Source organism: Anastrepha obliqua, chromosome 2 (genome assembly GCF_027943255.1).
Source record: "Anastrepha obliqua isolate idAnaObli1 chromosome 2, idAnaObli1_1.0, whole genome shotgun sequence".
Classification (NCBI taxonomy): domain Eukaryota; kingdom Metazoa; phylum Arthropoda; class Insecta; order Diptera; family Tephritidae; genus Anastrepha; species Anastrepha obliqua.
In genome coordinates this window covers 122,935,144-122,957,939 of record NC_072893.1, presented here as the reverse complement: position 1 = coordinate 122,957,939, position 22,796 = coordinate 122,935,144, and the positions used below count along the sequence as shown (strand labels likewise).

The 22,796-nt window shown below is 37.4% G+C and overlaps 1 protein-coding gene across 2 annotated transcripts in view; it reads left to right on the top strand.

Moving 5' to 3' along the window:
* Positions 1-3,412: 3,412 nt before the first annotated feature.
* LOC129237402 (sodium/potassium/calcium exchanger 3-like) overlaps positions 3,413-22,796 on the top strand; it is a 33,944-nt gene continuing 14,560 nt past the window's right edge. For both annotated transcript variants that reach the window (XM_054872127.1, XM_054872126.1), the window contains exon 1: positions 3,413-4,365. In XM_054872127.1, coding sequence (XP_054728102.1) covers positions 4,332-4,365 — 34 coding nt within the window. In that variant the 5' untranslated portion in view covers positions 3,413-4,331. The remainder of the gene's footprint in view (positions 4,366-22,796) is intronic.

Genomic DNA, 22,796 nt, shown 5'->3' with positions numbered 1-22,796 from the left:
ACTAGTTACAAAGAAAAAATTTTATTAACTAACGAGCAATTTGTTTAGAATTTAGAAAATAAGGTATATACAACAGTTAACGCTAAGGTGTGGTTAGTACATTAAGTCTTTGGGCTTTCTGCGTTTCAGTCTTCTTCTCCAATTAGCTGGATTAGCGAGAATAGTGGCCTCCGTATTGACGTGGTTTTTTAACCTTTCATCATGGGCTTTTGCTATCTTTTTTATCGTGTCTACCACCGAGTCAATATTTAGGTCGCGTTCAAGATCGGAGCTTCGGATATACCACGGACCACCGACTGCACATTTAATAATTTTGTTTTGGAGCCTTTGTATAGATTGAATGTTACTTTGGCTGGATCAGCCCCATAACTGTGCGCCGTAGGACCATATAGGCTTCAGAATTTTATTATTGGTGGATAGTGCTGATTCCTTTCCCATAAGCCAATACATATTTCTGTATTTTAATTCCATTTCTTCTTTTTTTTTTCTTTACATGGGCTTTCCATCTTAGCTTGGCGTCTAGAGTCATGCCCAGATACTTTGCAGTATTTGAGTATGGAACCTGTCTACCATTTAAATATATTGGAACATATTTGATTTTGTTTTGGGTGAAATTTATATGCACAGACTTGCTTTCATTTAATTTAATATGCCATTTATTGGTCCAGTCATATATTTCATTTATGGCTAATTGTAATTGTGATGTCGATGTGTTTTCCGTGTTTCCTATCGAAAGAATAGCTGTATTGTCGGCAAAAGTAGCTGTTACGCAGTTTGAATTGCATGGCAGATCGCATGTAAAGAGCAAATACAATAAAGGGCCAAGTACGCTTCCCTGGGGAACCCCTGCTTTGATTGGTTTGAGACATGAATATGAATCTTCTTGTTTTACTCTGAAGTAACGGTCGGATAAATACGAATGTAGGATGGTGGAGTACTGCTTGGGTAGCAACGCATTTATTTTCTTCTGTAGCCCATAATGGCATACTTTGTCGAACGCCTTGGATATATCAAGGAATACCGCAGAGCAGGTTTTTCTTTCTTCAAAAGCATTTTCTATTATTCGCACTATCCTATGTACTTGATCGATAGTCGAATGCTTCGTGCGGAATCCAAATTGGTGCGTCGGTATAATTTTTTTGTTTTCTATTATTATGTTGATCTTTTTGATTAACAATTTTTCCACCATTTTCGATAGTATTGGAAGAAGGGAGATAGGCCTGTATGATGTTACATCGTGAGTATCTTTACCTGGCTTATTGAACATAACGACTTCCGCTGTTTTCCAATATATTGAAAAATATTTCAGCTTAAATGTGGTGTTGACAATATTCATCAATACAGCAATAATATTGTTCGGGAGCTGTTTCAATATTTCAGCAGTAATGAGGTCGTAGCCTGGCGATTTTTTTGTCTTAAGATATGAAATTTCTTCTAATATTTCGTCTTGTGAAATAAAAATTGAAATAAATTAAAATAATCCATTCGTAGCTGACTTTGAAAATTGTATAGTCAATCGTGTTAGCTTTAAGAGGTTAGGGATAGTCAGACGCCCGAAAAAATGATGATTTTCAATAATTTTTTTGTTTTTGCTAGTCAATATTGCTTTATTTTACAAAAACCAAAACAGAGCATTAACATGTTTCGACTTGACTTAAGCAAAATTTCAAAAAAAAAAATCAATAATAATAAAGTTATCGCTGTTTGTGTGGAGCCCGTTTCTTCAGAAGTCCTTTGAAGTTGCGGTGATCATCACAAGTCCTTGGAGATTCATCTAAAATCAATCGGACAACAGAAATTAGTTTTATAATAGATAATTTTCTACTTCCTCGAAGCTTTTTATTTTTTTCAAAATTAACAATACTTTCCAGATTTTCGAGAAAAAAACAATCGAATTTTTTGTAAAAAAAATTCTTCGATCAGGCACGAATATTTTTCAAAAGCAGTGTAAATTTTATTGAAATCTACCAAGCGGTTTTTAAGTTACAGCGATCACCAATCCAAAAAATATAGTTTTGAGAAAAACGCATTTAAAGTTTTGCTAATTGCTCTAGAACGCTCCGGAGCGCCTGAACGCCAGTCGTTAATTGTTGAGTAACTCGAAAAGTATTTGTCGCATTCACTTCAAATTTTAACACAATATTTTTACGAGATTATACTTTAAGAATATGCAAAAAAATCCAATTTTTTGAAAACTCTGGCTACCTCTAAGCCCTTAACAGCTGGTATTTTTATTTATTTTTATTTTATTATATCTAATTTTATTTTATTTTGTTTATTTTTTATTTTAATGAATCTCATTTTTTTGATTGAATTTTGGTTTATTTAAATTTAGTTTTATTTATTTATTTATTTTTATTTTATTATATTTTATTTTTATTTTTATTTATTTATTTTTATTTTATTAATGAACCTAATTTTTCTATTCAATTTTAGTTGTATTTTTTCACTTATTTTTATTTTATTATATCTAATTTTATTTTATTTTGTTTTATTTTTTTATTAATGAATCTAATTTTTTTATTGAATTTTAGTTTATTTAAATTTAGTTTTATGTATTTATTTTTATTTTATTAATGAATATCAATTTTTTATTTAAGTTTTGTTTATTTATTTATTTAGTGCTTACATTTTATTATATTTATTTCGTTTCATTTTATTATATTTATTTTTATATTTTATTTTATCTTATTTTATTTTACAGTACATAGTATTTCATTTTTTTGTATATTTTTATATTTTTTATACTCATCTTAGTTCATTAGTTCGCTTTTGATTCTAACGAATGTAGCCTACCTGAATTTCAGTTGTATGGCGCGCCGCCTTGGCTGAATTAGATACAAATGCATGTATGTACGTAGGTATGTTTGTAGATAAAAATAAAAAATTTCGCGTCTGACGTATCCACATTAACTTATAGTATATGCAAACACATACTTTCGCACATGTACATATACATACATACCTACATACATACATATAAGTATGCCTAAATACAATATAAATTAACTCAAAAATCTAGCTTCTGGATGCGAGTATGTTGCGCTGCTGGGTGGGTGGGTGCGCATTCAAGCCCTGCTTTGCCGCGACCGCGCCGTCGCAACTGCAAACACAAACGACGATCTGAACAAGCGCGCACAATACATTAAACAGCCTGCATAGGCGAACATACATACGCACACACACAAATACCCCAACGACATTCAACCGTACCTACACCCGCAACGCGTCAACAAATAGCGCTTTCCGTTTGCCACGCTTTTCATGCGACTTGCCGCAGCGCGGTAACTACTATAGCAGCGGCAATTGCTGCCATCACTGTCAATTGTCATGGATTACGCCGTGTCGCGTTAGGTTGTTGAGTGGTCGGACTTAGTAGTCACTAACTCGGAACGGTGCATCACGATCATCCAACGTTCAGTATGTTGTGTGACGGCTGTGGCAATGGCGGCGGCGGTTTAGTGCGCGGTCAATTTTCACGTAGCTATGTAATTCCTTTGAGTAACCACCGATAGTTAAATTATTAAAAGAACAACAATAACAGTGAATAATTTATACGGCAGTAAGGCGTTGGAAATCGAAATCGACTACGCGCACCACTAATTCGGTGAAGGCGGCACTGACGACGACGACCACTACTACGTACGACGACAATATCCAAACAAGCCGACAACGTGAGCGGTACAAACGAAGACGGAAAGGCGCAACCGATTATCATTGACGGCATTTATTACATATTTACACACACAAACATGCATACATACATACGTTGGGCGGTTGCTTAAGTAACTTCACAGCCATCTCAGAAGATTTGCCGAAAGCCTCTGTACGAGCTTGAACGGTATCCGGTCGCGTTTAGTAGCGAGTGGCGTACACTCAATCCGGACGACGACGACGGCGACAAAGACGCGTACGGCGGTGGTGCAGTGAACGAATTAGTGAACGATTGTGGGCAGTGCGAGCATTTCGTTTGCGGCGGCTGGATTATTCGTCGAACAGTACGCGAGTGGACATCGAAAATAAACGTTTTAGCAGGCAGCGTTAAAAAAAAGTTATGAAAGCGCACAGTACTGAAAAAAGTTAAATTTTTTGAAATCACTATTATTTTCATTTCAAACAAACGATATTTATGTGAAACCGCGTAAAAAGTTAAATCTGCATAAAAAAGTGTTTTTGGTTTTGCTTTAACCGAAAGGTGGTTTGCGTTAAAGGTGACAAAAAAAGAAAATTGCTGAGTACGCGTGCACTTAACTGGCAACGCTCAGCGCTGTACAAATAAAAGTGAAGATATAGCCCGTTACGGCAGCAAAGGAGCATTCAAAAGCAGCAACATGGAGGACTATTGGGGCCTCAGCAGCACAAATGGTACTTGGGACATTTTGCAAATTATAACTTGAAGAATCAGTGTGTGGTACATACACACAGATAGAATAGGAATTTGAGCACGATTGCTCTCTATTACGTGAAGTCCTTCGGTGATTTAACTAGTTATTTGATGTAAATAATTTTTTTTTTCTGAAGATAAGTTAGTATTTTTTTTAAATCGCAGTCGGAGATAAACTATTGTAAAATTGAAGGTCCACGATTGATACTGTTGCACTGGAGAAAAGACTTATGCAAAATTATTCGGATATGCTGCTGACTTAATAGTCCTTAGTCGCTTTGTAATTCATGTTTTCTAGTGGCAGTTTTTTAAGCACAATAATAGCTAAGAGATAAAAGAAAATATTTCACTTCAAAAAATCGCGCAAAACATGTTTGGAGGAATAAATAATAAGCAGGCCTCTTCTGCGCTACGATTCGATTTTAAAAGCAAAAAGATGCAGTGCGTCAACCTTCTTGTGTTAACTTTTACAATTCGTACTAAGATCGAAGCAGTTATTTTCACCTTGAAAACACCAAAAAAATAAAATATCGAAAGCATTTCGGAATCAGTAGTTTTACCAAATACTGACTAAAGACCGATTCAATAATTTCAATGTGCAAAAACATCATCGAAAGTTAAGATGCGATATTTTAATATTTTGGAAGTAAAATGCAGAACAGACTGCAATAAAAGAGCGATTCGATGAAAATCACAAAATTCTTGTACATTTATTGGTGCTTCGAAAATTTCATTCCAATGCTATTATTATTATCTTTATTAAGCTCCTGCGCACTGCAACTAAAATACATCTATTGTGCAAAGCCTGCAGAGGTACCCTTTATTTTAAGGTTTTTTTTTTAATTTTAACACAATCTGGGGCTTATTGTTCCAAAATTTATATGATGCAAGCACCACAAAAGTGGAGTAGACGTTTTCTGCCTAGTGCAGGGCTTTTACAAAGGATGTCTTCTGAATGTTCAGTGTGCATATCGCAGCATCAGCAGATAATGATTTCAGAGAGACCAATTTTATTTAAGTGCTATCTCAGGCTGCAGTGGCCTGTAAAGTAATCAGTTGGTTCGTCTCAAGGCTGATCTGCTTAGGGAAAGTATAATAGCTTACCAGAAATTCCTCTGTGTTTGTTTCACTTGTCGCAGCTCGATAGAATTTCACCAGTGTTCAACGAACTTCTTCTCCTCCCACACCTCCTATATTTCTGTTTGGAAGATTGTTGGGTAGATACCGATTGGAATCATTACACCCATAATTCACATTCAGTACATACAATTAACTCAAATATACTAGGACTCCCTTTAGTCGATCAAAAATAGTTGAAGATTTTGCAGGGCGATAGCATCATTACCTTCTGCTCAAATATGAACGAGATGGTATCAATAAAACGGTCGCGGATGACATATGGCAAAATCAATTTTTTGTTTTTTGGTGGGACTGTTATAAGCTTACATGGCAAATTTCACCGTGATATGTCACATAATTTGTTTTCTGTGCTACTGTAAACAAGTCAAGCTCGAGTGTGTTCTTCGAATTCTCTTTTATGACTTCAATTGTCTCAAAATGTTTTCCATTGAGCGGCAACTTGAGCTTGGGAAACAGGAAAAAGTCACATGGAGCCATATCAGGCGAATACGGTGCTTGCGGAACGATATTAACATTATTTTTGTTCAAATAATCGCGAACAAGACGTGATGTGTGAGCAGGTGCATTATCGTGATGCAAGAACCATGACTTGTTGTCCCACAATTCCTTCCTTTTAAGACGAATGTTCTCGCGCAAACGCTTTAAAACGTCTAAATAATATTCAGCGTTAACCGATTTTGCAATTTGTGCGATTTTCAAGCACAATTTCCTTTACTTTTCCGATGTTTTCGTCGTTTACGACGTTCATGAGGCAAGTTTTCAACCGATGTACGGCCATCTTTGAACGATTTGTACCACTGGAAAACACGTGCACGCGATAGAGCAGAGTCCCCATAGGTTGTCTGCAATATTTTTAAGGCGTCTGAAGCCGAAATTTTGTTGGAATAACAAAATTTCAAAGAAATTCTTTGTTCAACTTGAATTTCCATCGTTAAATTCGAAGAACACACTCGAGCTTGACTTGTTTACAGTAGCACAGAAAAGAAACTATGTGACATATCACGCTGAAATTTGCCATGCAAGCTTATAACAGTCCTACCAAAAAACAAAAAATTTATTTTTGCCATATGTCATCCGCGGACCGTTTTATTGATACCGTCTCGTTCATATTTGAGCAGAAGGTATTTCAATAGCGCACAACTTCTAAGCAGTCAAGTTTTCTTAGTGAAATATTTGTCAAGGTTGCTTGCTGGCCGTTATAGGATTAAATTTTTCGCTATTAGTAGCACTTACCAACATAAATGATAGGCTAAGTTATCATTATCTCGATCATCTCGCAATTAAAATGGTTATTCCAATGTTATCTCTAGTTGCAAGCAGTAATCAGTGCAATCTTACTAACACACTCAAGTTTTTTTTTGACATGATCTTTCTTTGCAGTCAATTCCGACATTGCTGCTTTATATTTTGGAAGGTATATCTTGCTTTGTCCACGACCTTTTGCATACGACGTTGCGCACATTCCTCTTTTGAGACGAAGAAAGATCAAGCAAATTTTTGGTCCTTTCTGAAACAACATTTTGTATTAAACGGAATAAGAGAAAATCAGAAGCAGTCAGGTCCAGCAAATACGGTGGGGGTAATAGGATATAATAGTTCCTATCCACAGTTTTCGAAATGGCTTCTGACTGATACAGCAACATAAGACCGTAAATTGTTATGATAGACCAAACCCATGTCTGGCTGAATATTGTAGTCATCAAATGAATCAACTGGTCAAGGTATAATTGCTCCGTGCTCTATACACCAACAGCAAAATAAAAAAAGTATTTCGCATACAAACTTTTTCAGCTTGATACCTACAATTTCCTGCATACGGTTATCATAACAAATGTAGGTTCTATCCAAGAATAACATTCGATGCAGAAAAAAATTTCTTTGCGGCATTGAAGAAGCATTTCTTATATACAAAATCGTCTTTCAACGTTGCGATGATTCCACTTATGTGCCAATCAGCTCCTTTGCTATTTCCATGTTTTTCTTGTTTGATTATACACCAAGCTTCGTGGCACGAGTTTTCGTAATGAATAAAACTTGAAAAATCGTCACCAAAATCCTATATAAATAAACAAACCTTCCAAACTAATTTAATACTAAAAATCAATAAAATGGCAGGCAAATGCTCAAAAAATAATAGAAAATAAACTATTTACGAATGCAATGAAATATACATTAAATTAAATGATAAAATAAACAAATATATGTGCATACTACGAATGAAAAAAAATACTGAAATGAATGCCAAAAACAGTAGAAAAAAAACAATTCAAAAACAAAGACCAAAAATCATTTAAAATAAATCGATGAACAATTGTGTATCGTTTACTCCAGACGATGACGTGAAATGAAATAAAATCAAATAAAAATATGCATACAAATGTACAACGTGGCGTATGCGTAACCGAAAAAACAATACGAGCTCTGTGTAAACAGTAAAGCGCATATAAATTACAAAAGAAACAAGTGGCGATGCATTGAAGCGGAACTGCATAGGAAAAACATAGTGAACAGCAACAGAAACAGAAGTACAGCAATACGGCAATGGAAAGATAAAAAATAATGACTGAAACAAAACGAAATAAATGACAACCAAAGCAACTACGAACGAACTAAAATTAAATAAGTAAGGAAGTCCTAAATTCGGTTCGTATCGAACTTCTATAAACGGGAAGATTTTATTAAAATTTAATCAAGGCAGCCAGTCTTTTTTGCCACCAAGCAAAGTCATAGTCGATGACAGTTATAGCGTAGTAAAAAGCATGCAATTATTTTTCTAATAGATGCCTGGTCTAAGCAATCTACGTCTCACAAAGAATCAGTGTGATCGGGCTACGCTAAATGGCATTGGAAAGATAATAAATTTTGTTAAAATAACTTCTGAGACAGTTTAGTGATTTCCCTACTCAATAGTGTTTGAGTGTGCGTCAGAGAGGAACGTACATCAGTAGAGGAAAATACGCTACATTTTATACTTTTTCCTCGATACAAGCGAAAACACAAGCGAGGCGGTGGGAAACCTGTGAGAAATAATGTTTGTAGGCGTGATACTGCAACAGCCTTAATTTTCGTTTCGTCGATGCCCTTCCGGTAATTTTGATGTCAAAGATACACCACACGCTGTAAGGCCAATTGTCGAAAATGTGGATAAAGTAAGCGAAGTTGAGTACGACCATTGTGCAAGCTCTTTTTCGATTGTCTAGAAGCTAAATATTGCCTGACTAATAAACCATTTGAACCCACTTGGTTGAGACTGAATACAAAAAGGGGCTGTTCAAATTTGCAACCGCGATTCAATGCTGCATCGCAACGAAATCGATCCATTTCTGTAGCAATGGCAACTGACAATGGAAAATAAGTCATATAGGAGGACAACAGCCAAATCTCGCTAAGCCAGCGCATATCGTCGACCTTTGGCCGTCTTGCTTGATTGCACAGGAGTTGAACATTCATTGCAAGAGTAAAACCTTTCACAACCACTCGAATAATGCTGAATACTAAAAACGAAGGTCGGTATAGCTCATGGTGAAAAGATTTTAAAAGATGTGGCCAAGATCAGACCGGTAATCGCCTCTTAGCGAATTTGAAAGAATTAGACGATGGGCTGAAGTAATCGGCGTCTTACCAACGATTTGTTTACGAAAAAAGTTCGTCTCTGTTGGTAATAGATGAAGAAAATCAACATAGTCTCCGTTCATATTGTTTCATTGGAGTTTTAACAACGATTGAATACGTGCGCGGAAATTTCGGCTACGGAGACTCGCTCAATTTTGTTTTTCCCCATAACCCATGGCCGAACCTGGTAATCTACCATTTCGTGGGTACAGTTCTACACATTTCTCAAGCGGATGGTGACTGACGATGGAAAACGAGTCGTGTAGAAGCACAATAACCGAAAAAGATCTTGTTGAAATCGCGTGAAATGATGCAAACGGTGGTCAAGCCAGGATAGACTCCCAGGAAGTTTTAGATTAGATGTGATTAGATTTGTGGGGTGCTGGACAAGTTCAAGCACTCAATCAGGAAGACCATTGTACTACACTCGGATGGATTACAGTTGAAGGAATCGAGAGACAGCATAGATGGAGTATGGATGGTACGACGGTCACTCTTGCGCAAATCTCATGGACGAATCTTAAGAGATCCGGAAGAGGAAGAGTATGCACATTACCCATACTCACTACATCGCACCCCTAAGTCTGATTTTAGGAAACAAGTTGAACAACAAGATGTTAGAAGACACATTACTTGATCACATCACTCGTTGATGTAACTACGAAACCTGGAAGTTTGCATTGAAAACGATTGGGTTCGGAATGAGCGCCGATTTCCCGTCAATTTTCGAGCGGCTGAAGTAGCCACAGAGTGCTGAATAAAACCTTCATTAGTGCACTGGCACCCTGCGGTGCAGGACATTCTGAGATGCTGTTTCTTTGATAAATAGATTTATTTTTACACAAACCAATTTCTCTTCCTTCATTTCTTGCTATTCTTCTTCTGGTATAAATTAAATACTTTAACAACATTTTAGTTTGAAAATTTTTGTAACTCATCTTTGGCTTTCTATTTTGTATAAATTCTCAACGTCTAAATCAACGTAAATTGTCATACAAAAGGCGAACAATTTAGAAATGAAATTAAAGCGGTGCCATATGATGCCAGACCACTACAGTTACCAACACACAAGCGCGCTAGCTAAAGAAAATACATACATACATGCATGTATTCATATGTATGCACGGTCGTATACTCAGAAATCGCCATGTAAATATATAAGAATGTTTTAACTAAAATATATCAAGAAATGTTGAATGCAAGGACGGGTGCAAGACGCGCTATGCGAGCGGTAGGGCAATTTTGTATAGCAAGAGAGAGCGAAAAAGAGAGCACAGAAAGATGTGTGTTATGCATGGCAGAACTAGAGTCACGATCAATGTCGTGCATGGGTGCATGGGTTGAGAATGGAATGGAGAGCGCTTGAATGCCTGATTCACTAGATTAGCAACAAAAAGGATAACTGCAAAGAGCAGCACAATTGTCGCGCTACAAAAAAGCTGTAAAGCAACAAAATATGAGACAAGAAAAGAAGCTGTTGAGAAAAGGAGAGCAAGAGAGAGAGAGAGAGAGCTATTGCGCTAGTGCGCTAGTGAGCGAACTAAACAGAAGAAAGTAGCATACATACTACATACATACTAGGTATGTGTGTATAGCGCATAGTATTAGTGCGTTTGCGGATTACTGAAGTATCGCTTGCCTTCACACTTTCCACAGCCGTTTAACATATACACATACAAGTAAGACAGGGTAGTTCATGTGCTCAAGTAAATAACTGAATAGCCGCATGACTTCACGACGTTGCGGGGATATTGGCGTCTTTTGACAAATACTTGCACACACACATTTGTTCGTATGTATTTATATACATTCATAAACGACTGATTAAATTAAAGTGAACTTAATTTAGCGTGATTGATATCGTTTTCTTTTCATGCCTTTATTTTCATGTATATTAACTACTTTTCTGCTACTTGTATGCGTATGTGTATGTGAGCGTATGTAGCTGAGTAGACTTGTAGAGTAGTTAAGCGGCATTAAAGCAGAGAATTGTGTATTTTGCAGACATTGCCTGCTTTATGGATAATTTATACTGTTACTATATACATTTATATACATACAAGTATGTGTATGTGTGCGTGTAAATCAGGATTGAATGATTATTCAGTTAAATAAGGGAATTGTATATTTAAACATAGTGAATACATATGTATGTATATATGCATGTATCAACATTGCTATATGAATTGTTGTGCATATTTAAAATTTTCCAAAATTTTTGTTGTTCTGCACTAAAAATGCACCCTCTACTCAGTGGTTATGTGAAGAAGATATAGAAAGTAGCATCAAAAAGGGTAGGTGAAAAGCATTAGTTCGTCAAAGATTTGATTTTATGCACATTAAATTGTGTGTTATAAATTTTTCTGTTTCTAGAAAAACATTATTTTGGACTTAATTCGCAAGAAGCATATTATAACCCAAATGAACTGTATTTCTTTATTTTTGGGAAAGTATAATATAATATATACATTTAATTCGATCGTAAATTCCAGCCATTTTAATCGCTAATTACAGAACTATCGCATTGAAAAACACCATTACATCAAAGTAGAACCCAGTTGTTGACTTCACTCATTTTAAGAAACACATGAGAACTAAGTTTCTTTACGATATCTCACCAGGGTAACTTGGTGCTAGTGTGGTTTTAGGCTCATTTGACCGAGTTTTGTTTTTAAACTGATTTTTGTATATTTTTTGCATATTTGCAAAGCCTAACGCTTTTGTAATTTTGCGTAAAAATTTCCAGGAAATCGGAGCAAAACTGAGGGAGTTATAGAACTTTGACTGAAAGAAGTTAGCCAGCACGATTTTAAATTTGAAATGGAATGGCGTTGACCGTTGACGACTAATAAAATTGTCAGTGCAAAATTTGTGTAGAACGATTTGACTCTCTAACCGCAACTCTAATTAACTTTCGCAGAATTCCTTTGCAAAGGGCTCAAAAAGACTCTTCCTTCATCTGTAGAAGTACTTCCATTTTCCAGTTTATAATGAACGTTTGTAGAACGTTTTAACACTCTGTTTACCCTCTTAATAAGTTTTTAGTCAAACGTCTTTTGGAAAAAGATCAAAAAGAATCATTCTAATGAATTTTTATAAAATGACTTTAGAAAAAGGGTCAAACAGATAAATTCACGTAGAAGCTAAGAAGTTGAATTGCGCTTCTTCCTTGATCTGTTCGGTGACCTCTAATAAAATTTTCTGCTTAAAAATTTTGTAGCATACTTTAACCCTCTATTTACCTTTTTAAGATAGTAGTCTGGCCAAATACTAATTTTTATAGATATTTTTTAGGATTTTTTTTTTTTTGTTTTAAATAAATCGTTTTGATTTTATAGTATGTTATTATTGACATCAAATAGCACACAAAAACAATTTTTTTTTTTGACAACAGGATTTTGGCTCTTCAGGACATCTGAAACAAAACAGTTAAACTGTTGATTATTCTAATTACATATAAGCTTGTCATTCTGGCAGATGCTACAATGGGGAAACTTTTTTGAAAAATAACAAAATGGCGGACTATTGAAAAAAATATATGTTTTTCGGGTGAAAACAGGTCTGAAAAGAAACCTTTATGAGCTTACAATAGAACTTCTTCCGGAAAAAGTTCAAAGAGAATCATTCTAATGAATTTTCATAAAAATTCTTTTGCAAAAGGGTAGAAAAGATCATCTCAAGTAGAAGCTACGTAAATAAAGTACTCTGCGACACATGTAATTGCGCTTTCTCTTTCATCCGTAGGAGGTTTATTTAATATTTTTTCAGTTTAGTAAAATTTTCTGTTTAGTTGTCTTTTCAAAGAAGGGTCAAAGGATTCCACCAAGCACATGGTGACCAGAGGTTTAAAATAATAGTCTACAAAAAAATTGCTCGCTAAATATTGCTATAGAAATATATTTGAAACTATTAGGTGTGCAACTTATTAATTTCTTTGTTTTTTGTGGTTTCTGTAATCCATTAATTTAAGATGAGTAGGGGATTGGCCTTCTGCATCCGAGCCTGGATCCGGGGCTGCCGGTCTGCCTTCAGGCGGGCATGGCGTAGGAATTTCCTCCTCGCTGGTGGAAAGGTTATCCCGCCTTCACTCGATCGTCAGAGCCTCGTTTGTTCTAAACGGGGGGTACCAGGTGAAGGTGAGGTTGACGTTTGGCTGGGATAGGCTATGTGTTCGCGTCAGCAATCCCATTTTCCCCCATTTAATTATAATTTGTTTATTGAGGCCCTATGCTCCATCTGAGAGCCTCGGGAAAATATATATAGGTGTGCAACTAAGTTCTCGCTGTTTTTTTTTATAAAAATACAACTTTATTCTGAAAAAATGGTTACAAGTGAATCATTGAATGTATTGCCCATCACCGGCTACTACTTTTCCCTATCTCCCTGGTAGATCTCGTATACCGTCGCGGTTAAACTGTTCATCTTTTGAGGCTATCCACAGATCAAGCCATTTTTTGATGTCTTCATATGAATAGGACTGCTGGTCAGCTAGACGATGTGCCATCGATCGGAACAGGTGATAATCGGACGGCGCAATATCTGAAGAATATGGAGTGTGGGTTAGGATTTCCCATTTCAGTGTTTCCAGGTAGGTTTTAACGGGTTTGGCAACGTGAAGAATCACTTTTTCATGCCTCTCCGCGTATTGCGGCCGCTTCTCGCGCAGTGCTCGGCTCAATCGCATCAATTGAAGTCGATACCGATCCCCAGTGACGGTTTTGCTTGGTTTTAATAGGTCATAATAAATAACACCAACTTGGTCCCACCAAATACATAGCATAACCTTCACAGCGTGAATATTCGGCCGAGGCGACGACGTAGAAGCATAACCGGACAGTCCCCTTGACTTTCTTTTCTTTGGATTGCTGTAATAAATCCATTTTTCATCACACGTCATGATGCGATAAAGAAAACCATTCCTTTTTTGCCGCTAGAGCAGTTGTTCACAGGCGAAAAAACGACGTTCAACATCCCTTGGTCTTAACTCATAAGGAACTCAAGTCCCCTGTTTCTGAATTATTCCCAAAGCATGCAATCGCTTGGAAATGGATTGCCGGGTAACTCCTAATACTGAAGTGCTCTCTTCTTGCGTTTGACCTGGATCCTCATTGAGCAATGCCTCCAATTCAGCGTCTTCAAAGGTTTTTGGCCTTCCTTCACGCGGACGTTTGTCAACATTAAAATCACCGTCTTTGAAGCGACGGAACCAATCTCGGCACGTTGTTTCACTTAAAGCAGCATCTCCATAAACTTTTTTTAGCTCTCGATGCGCTTCATCCGCCATTTTTTTCGAATGAAAGAGGAAAATCAACACTTCCCGCAAATGACGATTATTCGGCACAAAATCAGACATTTTCACAAAACCAAAAGTATACTCTTATGATACCAAAGCAAAATCACTAATGCGTCGAAACAGTTTGTTTACCATAGGTATGTCAAAGCTTGGTTTATGACGTTTCAGTTATGTTAGAATCGACTAGCACACACTGCTGGCGGCATCTATTGACAAACAGCGGGAACTTAGTTGCGCATCTAATATTTATTTTCAAATAAATTAAATGCAGTTTTGAAAAAGAAATTGAAACTGTCACTCACTGCAAAATAAGTTTTATTAAGTTTTAGAAAAACACTTTAATGATGACACTACCATTCGGGAAGTCTAACACTTCTTGTCAACAAACTACATATTTTTCCACAGTGTATTTGTAATTGAAAGGGGTGGCTGCCGCAGCGAATATTTTGATGTGTAACTACGATTCGTAGTACCCAAGTGACAGAAAAAATTATTTTTAATAGCAGTCGTCCTTCGGTAAACCTCTTAATGTGTTTGTGCATTGAAACGGTCCAGAAACGAATCGCAAGCTCTCCGAATGTGACTTGCAGGTATTTTGGCCCACTCGCAGACAATAGCTTTTTTCAGCACCTCGAGACTGGCGAATCTTTTAGTTCGGGTCTTGCTCTTCAAAATAGCCCAATGAAAATAATCCATCGGATTCGCTTCTGATGAATTTGAGAGCCATTGTGTGGACGTGATGAAGTTTGGAACGTGTTTTTTAGCCATTCTTGGTTCACTCGAGCTTTGAGGGATGAGGCCGAGTCCCGTTGAAACGTCCAAGGTATGCCACCGAAATCTTTGTCTGCCCATAGCTTTAAAGCAATCTCCAGAATACTTTCCCGATAATATTTCAGGTTTACCTTAACTCCAGACGCGATGAAAATGATTGGAGATCGCCCATCTGCATTTACAGAGGCCCAAATCATTACCTGTGGCGGGTGCTGCTTCCTGGTGGCCAATCGATGACTCAAATTCTCGTACGAACGATCGGTCAAATAAACCCTATCGTTTTAAGAGTTTACAAATTACCATTTTGGAAAATTTTCTCGTCAGAAATCACAATATTCGAAAATTTACCGCTGTCGGCCAAGCGAAGCAACTCCTTCGCTCTCTCTCGCTTTGGTGTGAGATCGTGCGCCTTTTGGATGTTGTGAGGCTTGAGATCACTTTTCAGTGTGCGGTGGATGCTAAGATCAGATATTTTCAGTTCTTTTGCCATTTGATTGGCACTTCGCCGGGTATTTCGCTTCTTACTTTTTCAACCATTTCACGTGACTTGCAGTCTTTTAGTGACCACCTCCATGACGTTTCGCGATGCTACCAGTATTATTGTAACGAGTAATGTTGCGATAAAAAAAAACTTTTTTTACTTTAAGGTGCTCGAGCTCACGAACAATCGCTGGTTATGATTTTCCAGCCAAATATAATGCAATCACACTATTACGAGTACGTTTGAAATCCATTACTGATGTTCTTTGTTCGCGTTTACTCCCGGGCGCTTATATACAATACTCGGGGCAGTCATTTAGCTAACTAACAGACAGCTGATGCCACTGCGAGAGCGGTCTCAAGTTGGTTACACTTCGAGTGCCGGATCCTGTAATTGGAGAAAGAGGCAACATATTTTTTGCTCGCTTCTAAATATATCAAGAATTTTTTTGTGCGTTTCTGTCTGAGGAATCATCAATTTCTATTTCAGTGATTTTAACAGATAGTTTCTTATTTTCTATTTTCACTCTTTTCTGGAGATAATCGATAGACGACCAGTTCTTTCATTGTCACCAATCATTCAATGTCATTTTTTTGTTGTTGTTTCCTTCACTCCTCTCGGGAGCATAGGACCTCGACAAGACTTATCTTGCGTTGGTTTCGTTAATCTATCTGATTTCTGACACGGTAGGTGATTAGCCTGCCGCATTCAATGTCATACAAATACGAAAATTACCCATGTGTGTGTCATGGTGTGAAAAATGTCATATTGATGTGTATGAGCCCTTTTTCAAAAAGGCATCCCTGCAGCTTCTAAAGCTGCCACTTCGGTATGCCACAGTTTCTTTCGGATCCACTTGATGCCTTGCAAATGGAACACTGATTTAAACCTGGCGATTCGTTACTAGTTCTATATGATATTCTGATATTCTTTTATAACTATTTTCAATTACTTTTACTTTTATATAAAATGGGAAGCTATGTGGGTCCTTACCCCTGCCTATGAATGGCCATTGATTGCTACAAATTTTCCATCACAAAATGGCGTTAAATTTTTTTGTATTTTAAAGTATTTCAAAAATACACTTATGCCAAAATGTTTGCATTTATGTTTATATTTCATACATATGTACACTTACATACACATACGCAAATATCCCACTCTATTTATACCCATCTGGCGTGTAAATAAATTGAAATTGCCGTTAAATATTGCGCGCGTGAAAAAATTCCACAATTAAATAATTGCTTGACCGCTTTGTTTTTGATTGAAGCCGACGTCAACTTTTCATTTGACTTTACAACTAATTTCGTTAAATTAATTGATCTCAATTTGACGGATAAAAGCTGAAATAATAAGCAGATGTAGAAGTAAAAATTAAAATTAAAGCGAGAAGAGGAAGCCTCGGCATTGCATTGAATGATAAAATTTATTTCAACTAAGTGATATTAAATGATAGGTTTTATGAAATATATGTTTCTTCTCGAGGAACCCATTCTTAGGCAAATCAAATCAGTGAGAAAACCACCAAAGAGCATCACAAGAATGACACTGGACTGGAACCCGCCAGGAAGCAGAGGTCGCGGTCAACCATAAATCACTTGAAGAAGGTCGATGCTGCACGAATTAGCAGATGCCGACATTTCATGGGACAGTGCAAAAACAACAGCACAGAACCGTGCAGGATGGAAGACTAATGAACAAGGAAAAAAAATTAAACTTTCATAAGTCAAGTGGACGAAAAAATTCCTCGAAAACTTACTTAGCATTTGCCTGTAGTCTTTTATAGCAAACTTCAACCAAAGTCCTTCTTTCGCGTATCAAACCACTTTAGGCCTCTTCTTGTAAAAACTTATAAAACAAATTACGACCTTAATGCATCTTTTCGACCCTTATGCCAAGATTTTTACTGTCATTCCGGCATTTTTGATGTATTGGACTGGCTTTCCGCCGAAAATCTAGGTAGTTAGGTAGGTAAGTAGAAGTAGCATTCGGTCTTTAAGCCAACTACCTTAGCACAGTTTACCTGCTACTACTCGTTAAATCATTTAGTTTTAAGTGCAAACCCACCGTTGATCTGGCTGACACTTACGAGTATATCCTTAAGGTCATCAGTGTCATTCAAGAATTCCGAGCCAAAGTACCTAAGTCCAGAGGCATACCACGCAGGACAGAGTCAGAGAAGATGTTTGACCAACCCTTCCTTCTCCTCATTCTTGCAGCTTTTGCAATAGTCGAAATGAGGTACCTACGTGCGATCTTTGAGCATGCCGACCTAGGCGACAGTGGCCTTTCATCAAAGCAACTAACATAGAGAGATTTTTTCTGAACCGAGGAAGTAGCGCCTTTGCGCTCCTAATGTTCCATTTTGCCTGATGTCTCAAATTTCGAATTCCGCTGTAGCTGACCAATTTATATCTTCAAGCTTAATAAACTCCTATCTATGAGCCAAGGGCTAAAAAAACTGCTCCGCGTGTCATGTAAACTGCGTGCCTCGTATCGTTTAGATGAGAGGATTGAAAAACGCTGTACTATAGTCAGCTTCAACACGTTTATAAGATGGACTCCAAGATTCAGTTTCTGAGCCACCGTCTCGTAAAGCTTTGGGACCCACACTACTCAACTCCGAGTTTCGCTTTTGAAGATGGATTCCATCGAAAAATGATTGCAAATATGGTTTTGTACAATTATCTGTACTCATGGCTCTAAACTGTAATTTGCAGATAAAAAACTTGTAAGTGGGATATACCCGCTTTCAATAAACCTTAATTTTCGTCAGTTGGTGACTGCAGTGGCCCAGTGTTCTTCGAGTAATGCATGGAACAAAACTCTAGCTAGTCAATGATTCCCCTCAAAGTGAGGGTAGCGACTATTTACAGGACCATCAGAGTCAATTTCTTCGCTGCTGAGAAAATTCGATTGAAGTAGGCGATCGACTGTAGACCGGCTCTAATTGGGCTGTTCGTCAAACACAGCAGAAGCGTTTTGTAATGAGTACCTAGCCAATGACAACTGGCAATTGAGCAGCATATGAGTGATAAGAGAAGAAACTACTCTTCCCCATGTCATTACTCAATACCTTCCCTGGTGCGTTCGGACAACTAATATCTTGTTGTAATATCTCGAAACCTCCTCGAACAGGTTTACACAAGCTTGGCTGTAAGGGGAAATCTGACTTCCCAATCGACTTGTAGAGCATTCAGTCGTAAGTATGCTATTGTGTCGCAGATAGTATATGATGAATCACTTTCGCTTTCTCTTACATTGGGGTGGTTTAGTGATTTCATGTACGCTGTCCCCAAATTTTAGTAGTCTCTGCTGCTCCCATGATTATTAATACAAGAAGAATAAACCTTGTTCTTCTTGAGAACTTCTGTGGAAATAAGGCATCTGAAGCTTATATGTAAGCCTCATACTATGGTTGGTATCTGCGGACAACAGACTCAATTTCGTTACCTATTACGGCCAAATGGGCACTCTCATGTTTTAAAGTATAGACTTTGCTAGGTATTTGGCTGAGCTTCTGAGCTGGAGGATCTTGTAATGTTTAACTGGATGTTGTTCCATGAATATAGCGACCTACTGTTTAACGCCACACCTATTGACCGCTGGTTTTTACGAGAAACGTTCTCATGTAAGAAATAAACTCAGGAGATCCCTTTGCTTGTAGCAAAAGGTGCTGAGGCAGCAGTTCTTAAATATATTTTCATCAAAATCTATCTTCGTGATGGACTTGCATTAACAAGCTCTACAAGCTCATTGAACGGACAAATCTTGGAATGAGGAATCAACCATAAGACACTTGTGGGAATATATGCATCAGAAGAAGGCCTATATCTCGTTTCTTGAAGACGAGTGTTGAGCCTCTTTTCTTATGGACTGCATAAAACGAGCTCAGCTTCCGACATGCGGACAAATGGATATATATTATATAATTTTGTTTTAAAGACTTAGCGCTTACGACTTATACAATTGAGGATGTTTGAGATTGGCTTGATCCAAAAATGGAGCGCAGCTTTGGTTGGTTGGTTGGTTGAGGTGCTGTCTGGGTGACACGCTCAATTAGCACAAAAGGTGCCATTTTGTTGCACCTCTAGTAAAACTACTGCTGTTATTTAGCCAAACCATCTTGATTTGACTATAAATTTGCCTATGTTATCTATTTTCTTTCCCGCAATTTCTACCTAGTCGTCCATCGAGAATTTCCCCGGCATTCTATGCCGTAGGACATCCAGACTTGGGCACTCACACAGATAGTAGAATCCTCTTGATTGCAGCTTCTACATCTTTCGTTATACGGCCACCACCATCTTCCTAGCATGGTCTCCGGTTAATGTTGTAATTCTAAAGATGTCTGTTCTTGGCTTTCGCAAAAGCTTGCCAGTACTTTGGCCACGTTTCCTTTGCTATTTTGCAGGTATCAGTGTTCCTCTATCATTCAACAGCTTGCTTCGGGGGCAGCTCCCTGCTACCACTTCGGATGCTATAGAGAAAGCCCCCTGTGTTACCAGCTCATCAACTTTCTCATTTCCTTCTACGGTTTTATGGCCAGGTATCCAGATGAAAGTGATGTCTGTCTTGCGTGCTAAGGCATTTAATACTTCTTTGCATTGTCTGACAATTTTTGAATTGGTTGTTTGTGACTTTATAGCTCAGTTTTCTGCTTGACCATCCGTAAAAATAAGTGATTCTATGTTGTTATGGGTGACTCCTGATTATCCCGCAAGCTTCTTTTATCCCGAAAACCTGTGCTTGAAAGATGCTATTCCAATCCGCCAGCCGAAAGGACTTGGAAGTTTCGAGGTCTTTCGAATATACACCCGCGCCGACAGCGCAGCCCATCTTGGATCCATCGTTTAACTTCTAAACTTGTTCGGGAATGCTAGTCACGTTTTACTTACATTGTTTAACATAACAGGCTTTTTGTGCCTTGCCTACCTTAAGAAATATAAAACGTCAAATCATTTTCTATGTGCACACTCTGCTCTTCCACGGTAGAGCTTGGTTTGGCGTTTTTAAGATACAAGCCGCAGAGGTAAGAAATATGAAAGCAGTACAATGAGTAGTTTGTGTATGTAATGCTGAAAATTAACATTTTTTGCAAAGCTCTGCAGGTGCATTTTTGCTTTCAAAGCTTTGAAAAGCTTTGTGGATCCTTAGTATGCCCGCATAGTCTTTTATTTATAACAACTCGATAATTCCGTTTGGTGGACGAGTTTTTGAAGGCCTTTAAGCGTACAATTTCTCTATCAAAGCTTTGAAAAGCTCTGTGGATCCTTAGTAAGCTCACATACTCTTCTACTTACTAAAGTTCGATTTGGGAGGAAAGTTTATGAAGGCATCTGCGGGATAATTTTTTTTTGTCAAAGCTTTGAAAAGCTCTGAGTCCTTAATGAGTTCGCATACTCTTTTTTATAAACTCAATAGTTTTATTTGAGTGAGGTATCTTACTGCTATCAGGGAGAGAAAAAAATAGATTTTCAAAGCTCTAAAAAGCTTTATATTTACATTTTTTCCTTTCAAAGCTTTGAAAAGCTCTGTGGATTCTTAGTGAACTCGCTTACTGTCTTATTATTGTACTTAAATAGTTCCCTTTGGCTGAAGTCACTTGTTGCATGTCTTGAAATTATTTCATAGGCCTGTTGGCCATTGCAGCGCTTATTCTAGGCAAAGGAAATAATGAAACAAAATGCGTGAATTGGTTAAGCTACTATCGCAGAATCATTGATGCAATAGCAGAATGCCAAATTATGACAGCTTTGAGGGACTTGCAAGATTTCGCACTCGTTTCCGTTAGTCAATAAGTCATTTGTTACCGTATTCTAGATTAAACATTTTTCTCAATGGATTACAAATGCGAATTTCTACTTCCGTTCACTGTCTGATTAATGCACTGTTCAAAAATCAAGCAGCGAAATGCCTTCAGCGACTCGAGTGGCGTCTATGATAAATTTCAACTCAAGTGCTTTACAAACAATTTCACTATTTTAAATGTCACAAATAATTACACACAAACCAAGTGATACACGGAGAAAACAAAACGCTAACAAATTGCATAGTTTCACACTGAGTTTATGAATGTGGAAGGAAATCAATCAAATACAACTCAAATTTACTGAAAGTCATAAACGATTTTCCTCATTTTTAAATATGGGAAAAAGTGGATTAGCGTCAATATATGCAATTTGTTGAAAGTCTACCAAATTACATTTTTTTATGAAATTAGTAGAAACGGAATATGAAAAGCTGCAAAGAAAGCGCCAATTTGGACTTCAATGTGAAAGGCAAATTAATTGCGCTTCGGAAACATAAACCAAATCAACAACAATGCAGCAGATCTGGAAACAATGATTACCCATACATGCCTAATACATACAGCATTGAAAAGTACAAATACTAAGATTTTATATGAATGCAAGTCTCTAAGTTTGTACAGCGCAGCCACGTCACTCGCAAAATTTCACTGTTAATTTAGTAATTTAGCGAAACGATTAGTATCAAATACTTGAGCCGCTGCGACTACTGTTTGTTTGCGCATGTACAGGGCGCACAAAATGCCAAATATATGCACGTACATACATACATATGCAAATTAGTGAATTGTTTTCATTGCTTCAATCGCTTGAGCCGCAGTTGCCAACATTGCGCGCGCCCTGCTGTACGATTAGCTATGCCGCCGCGGCTAATGAGCGCAATTACCGCTCTATTAGTGATCGTGCTGAATTTGACAATAAAATGCACACACACACACGAAAGCTCTCGCCAAGAAAAGGCGCTGCATGTGGTCCCTCATGAAGACAACTGCACTTTTGGCGCTATCAATAAATGGCGTACAACAATTTGTGGCGCTCTGCTCATTAGCGTCAATGTGGCATGCCGCTTATTGGAATATGCGCGAAAATGGAAAAACAAACATTTAAAAAGGCCAAAATGCGCGGCATGCAAAATTATTAAATAATTAAAAAGTCAAATGACAGCGCAATTATGTCTTGCTTATTTGTGTATTTACGTATAGGGGCATGTGTGTGTGTGTATGCAGTAACGATGCTTATCTTTGCCGACGCTTTGTAATCTCAATGAAATGTCATTTGCATAAAAATAGTGCAAGCGCTGAG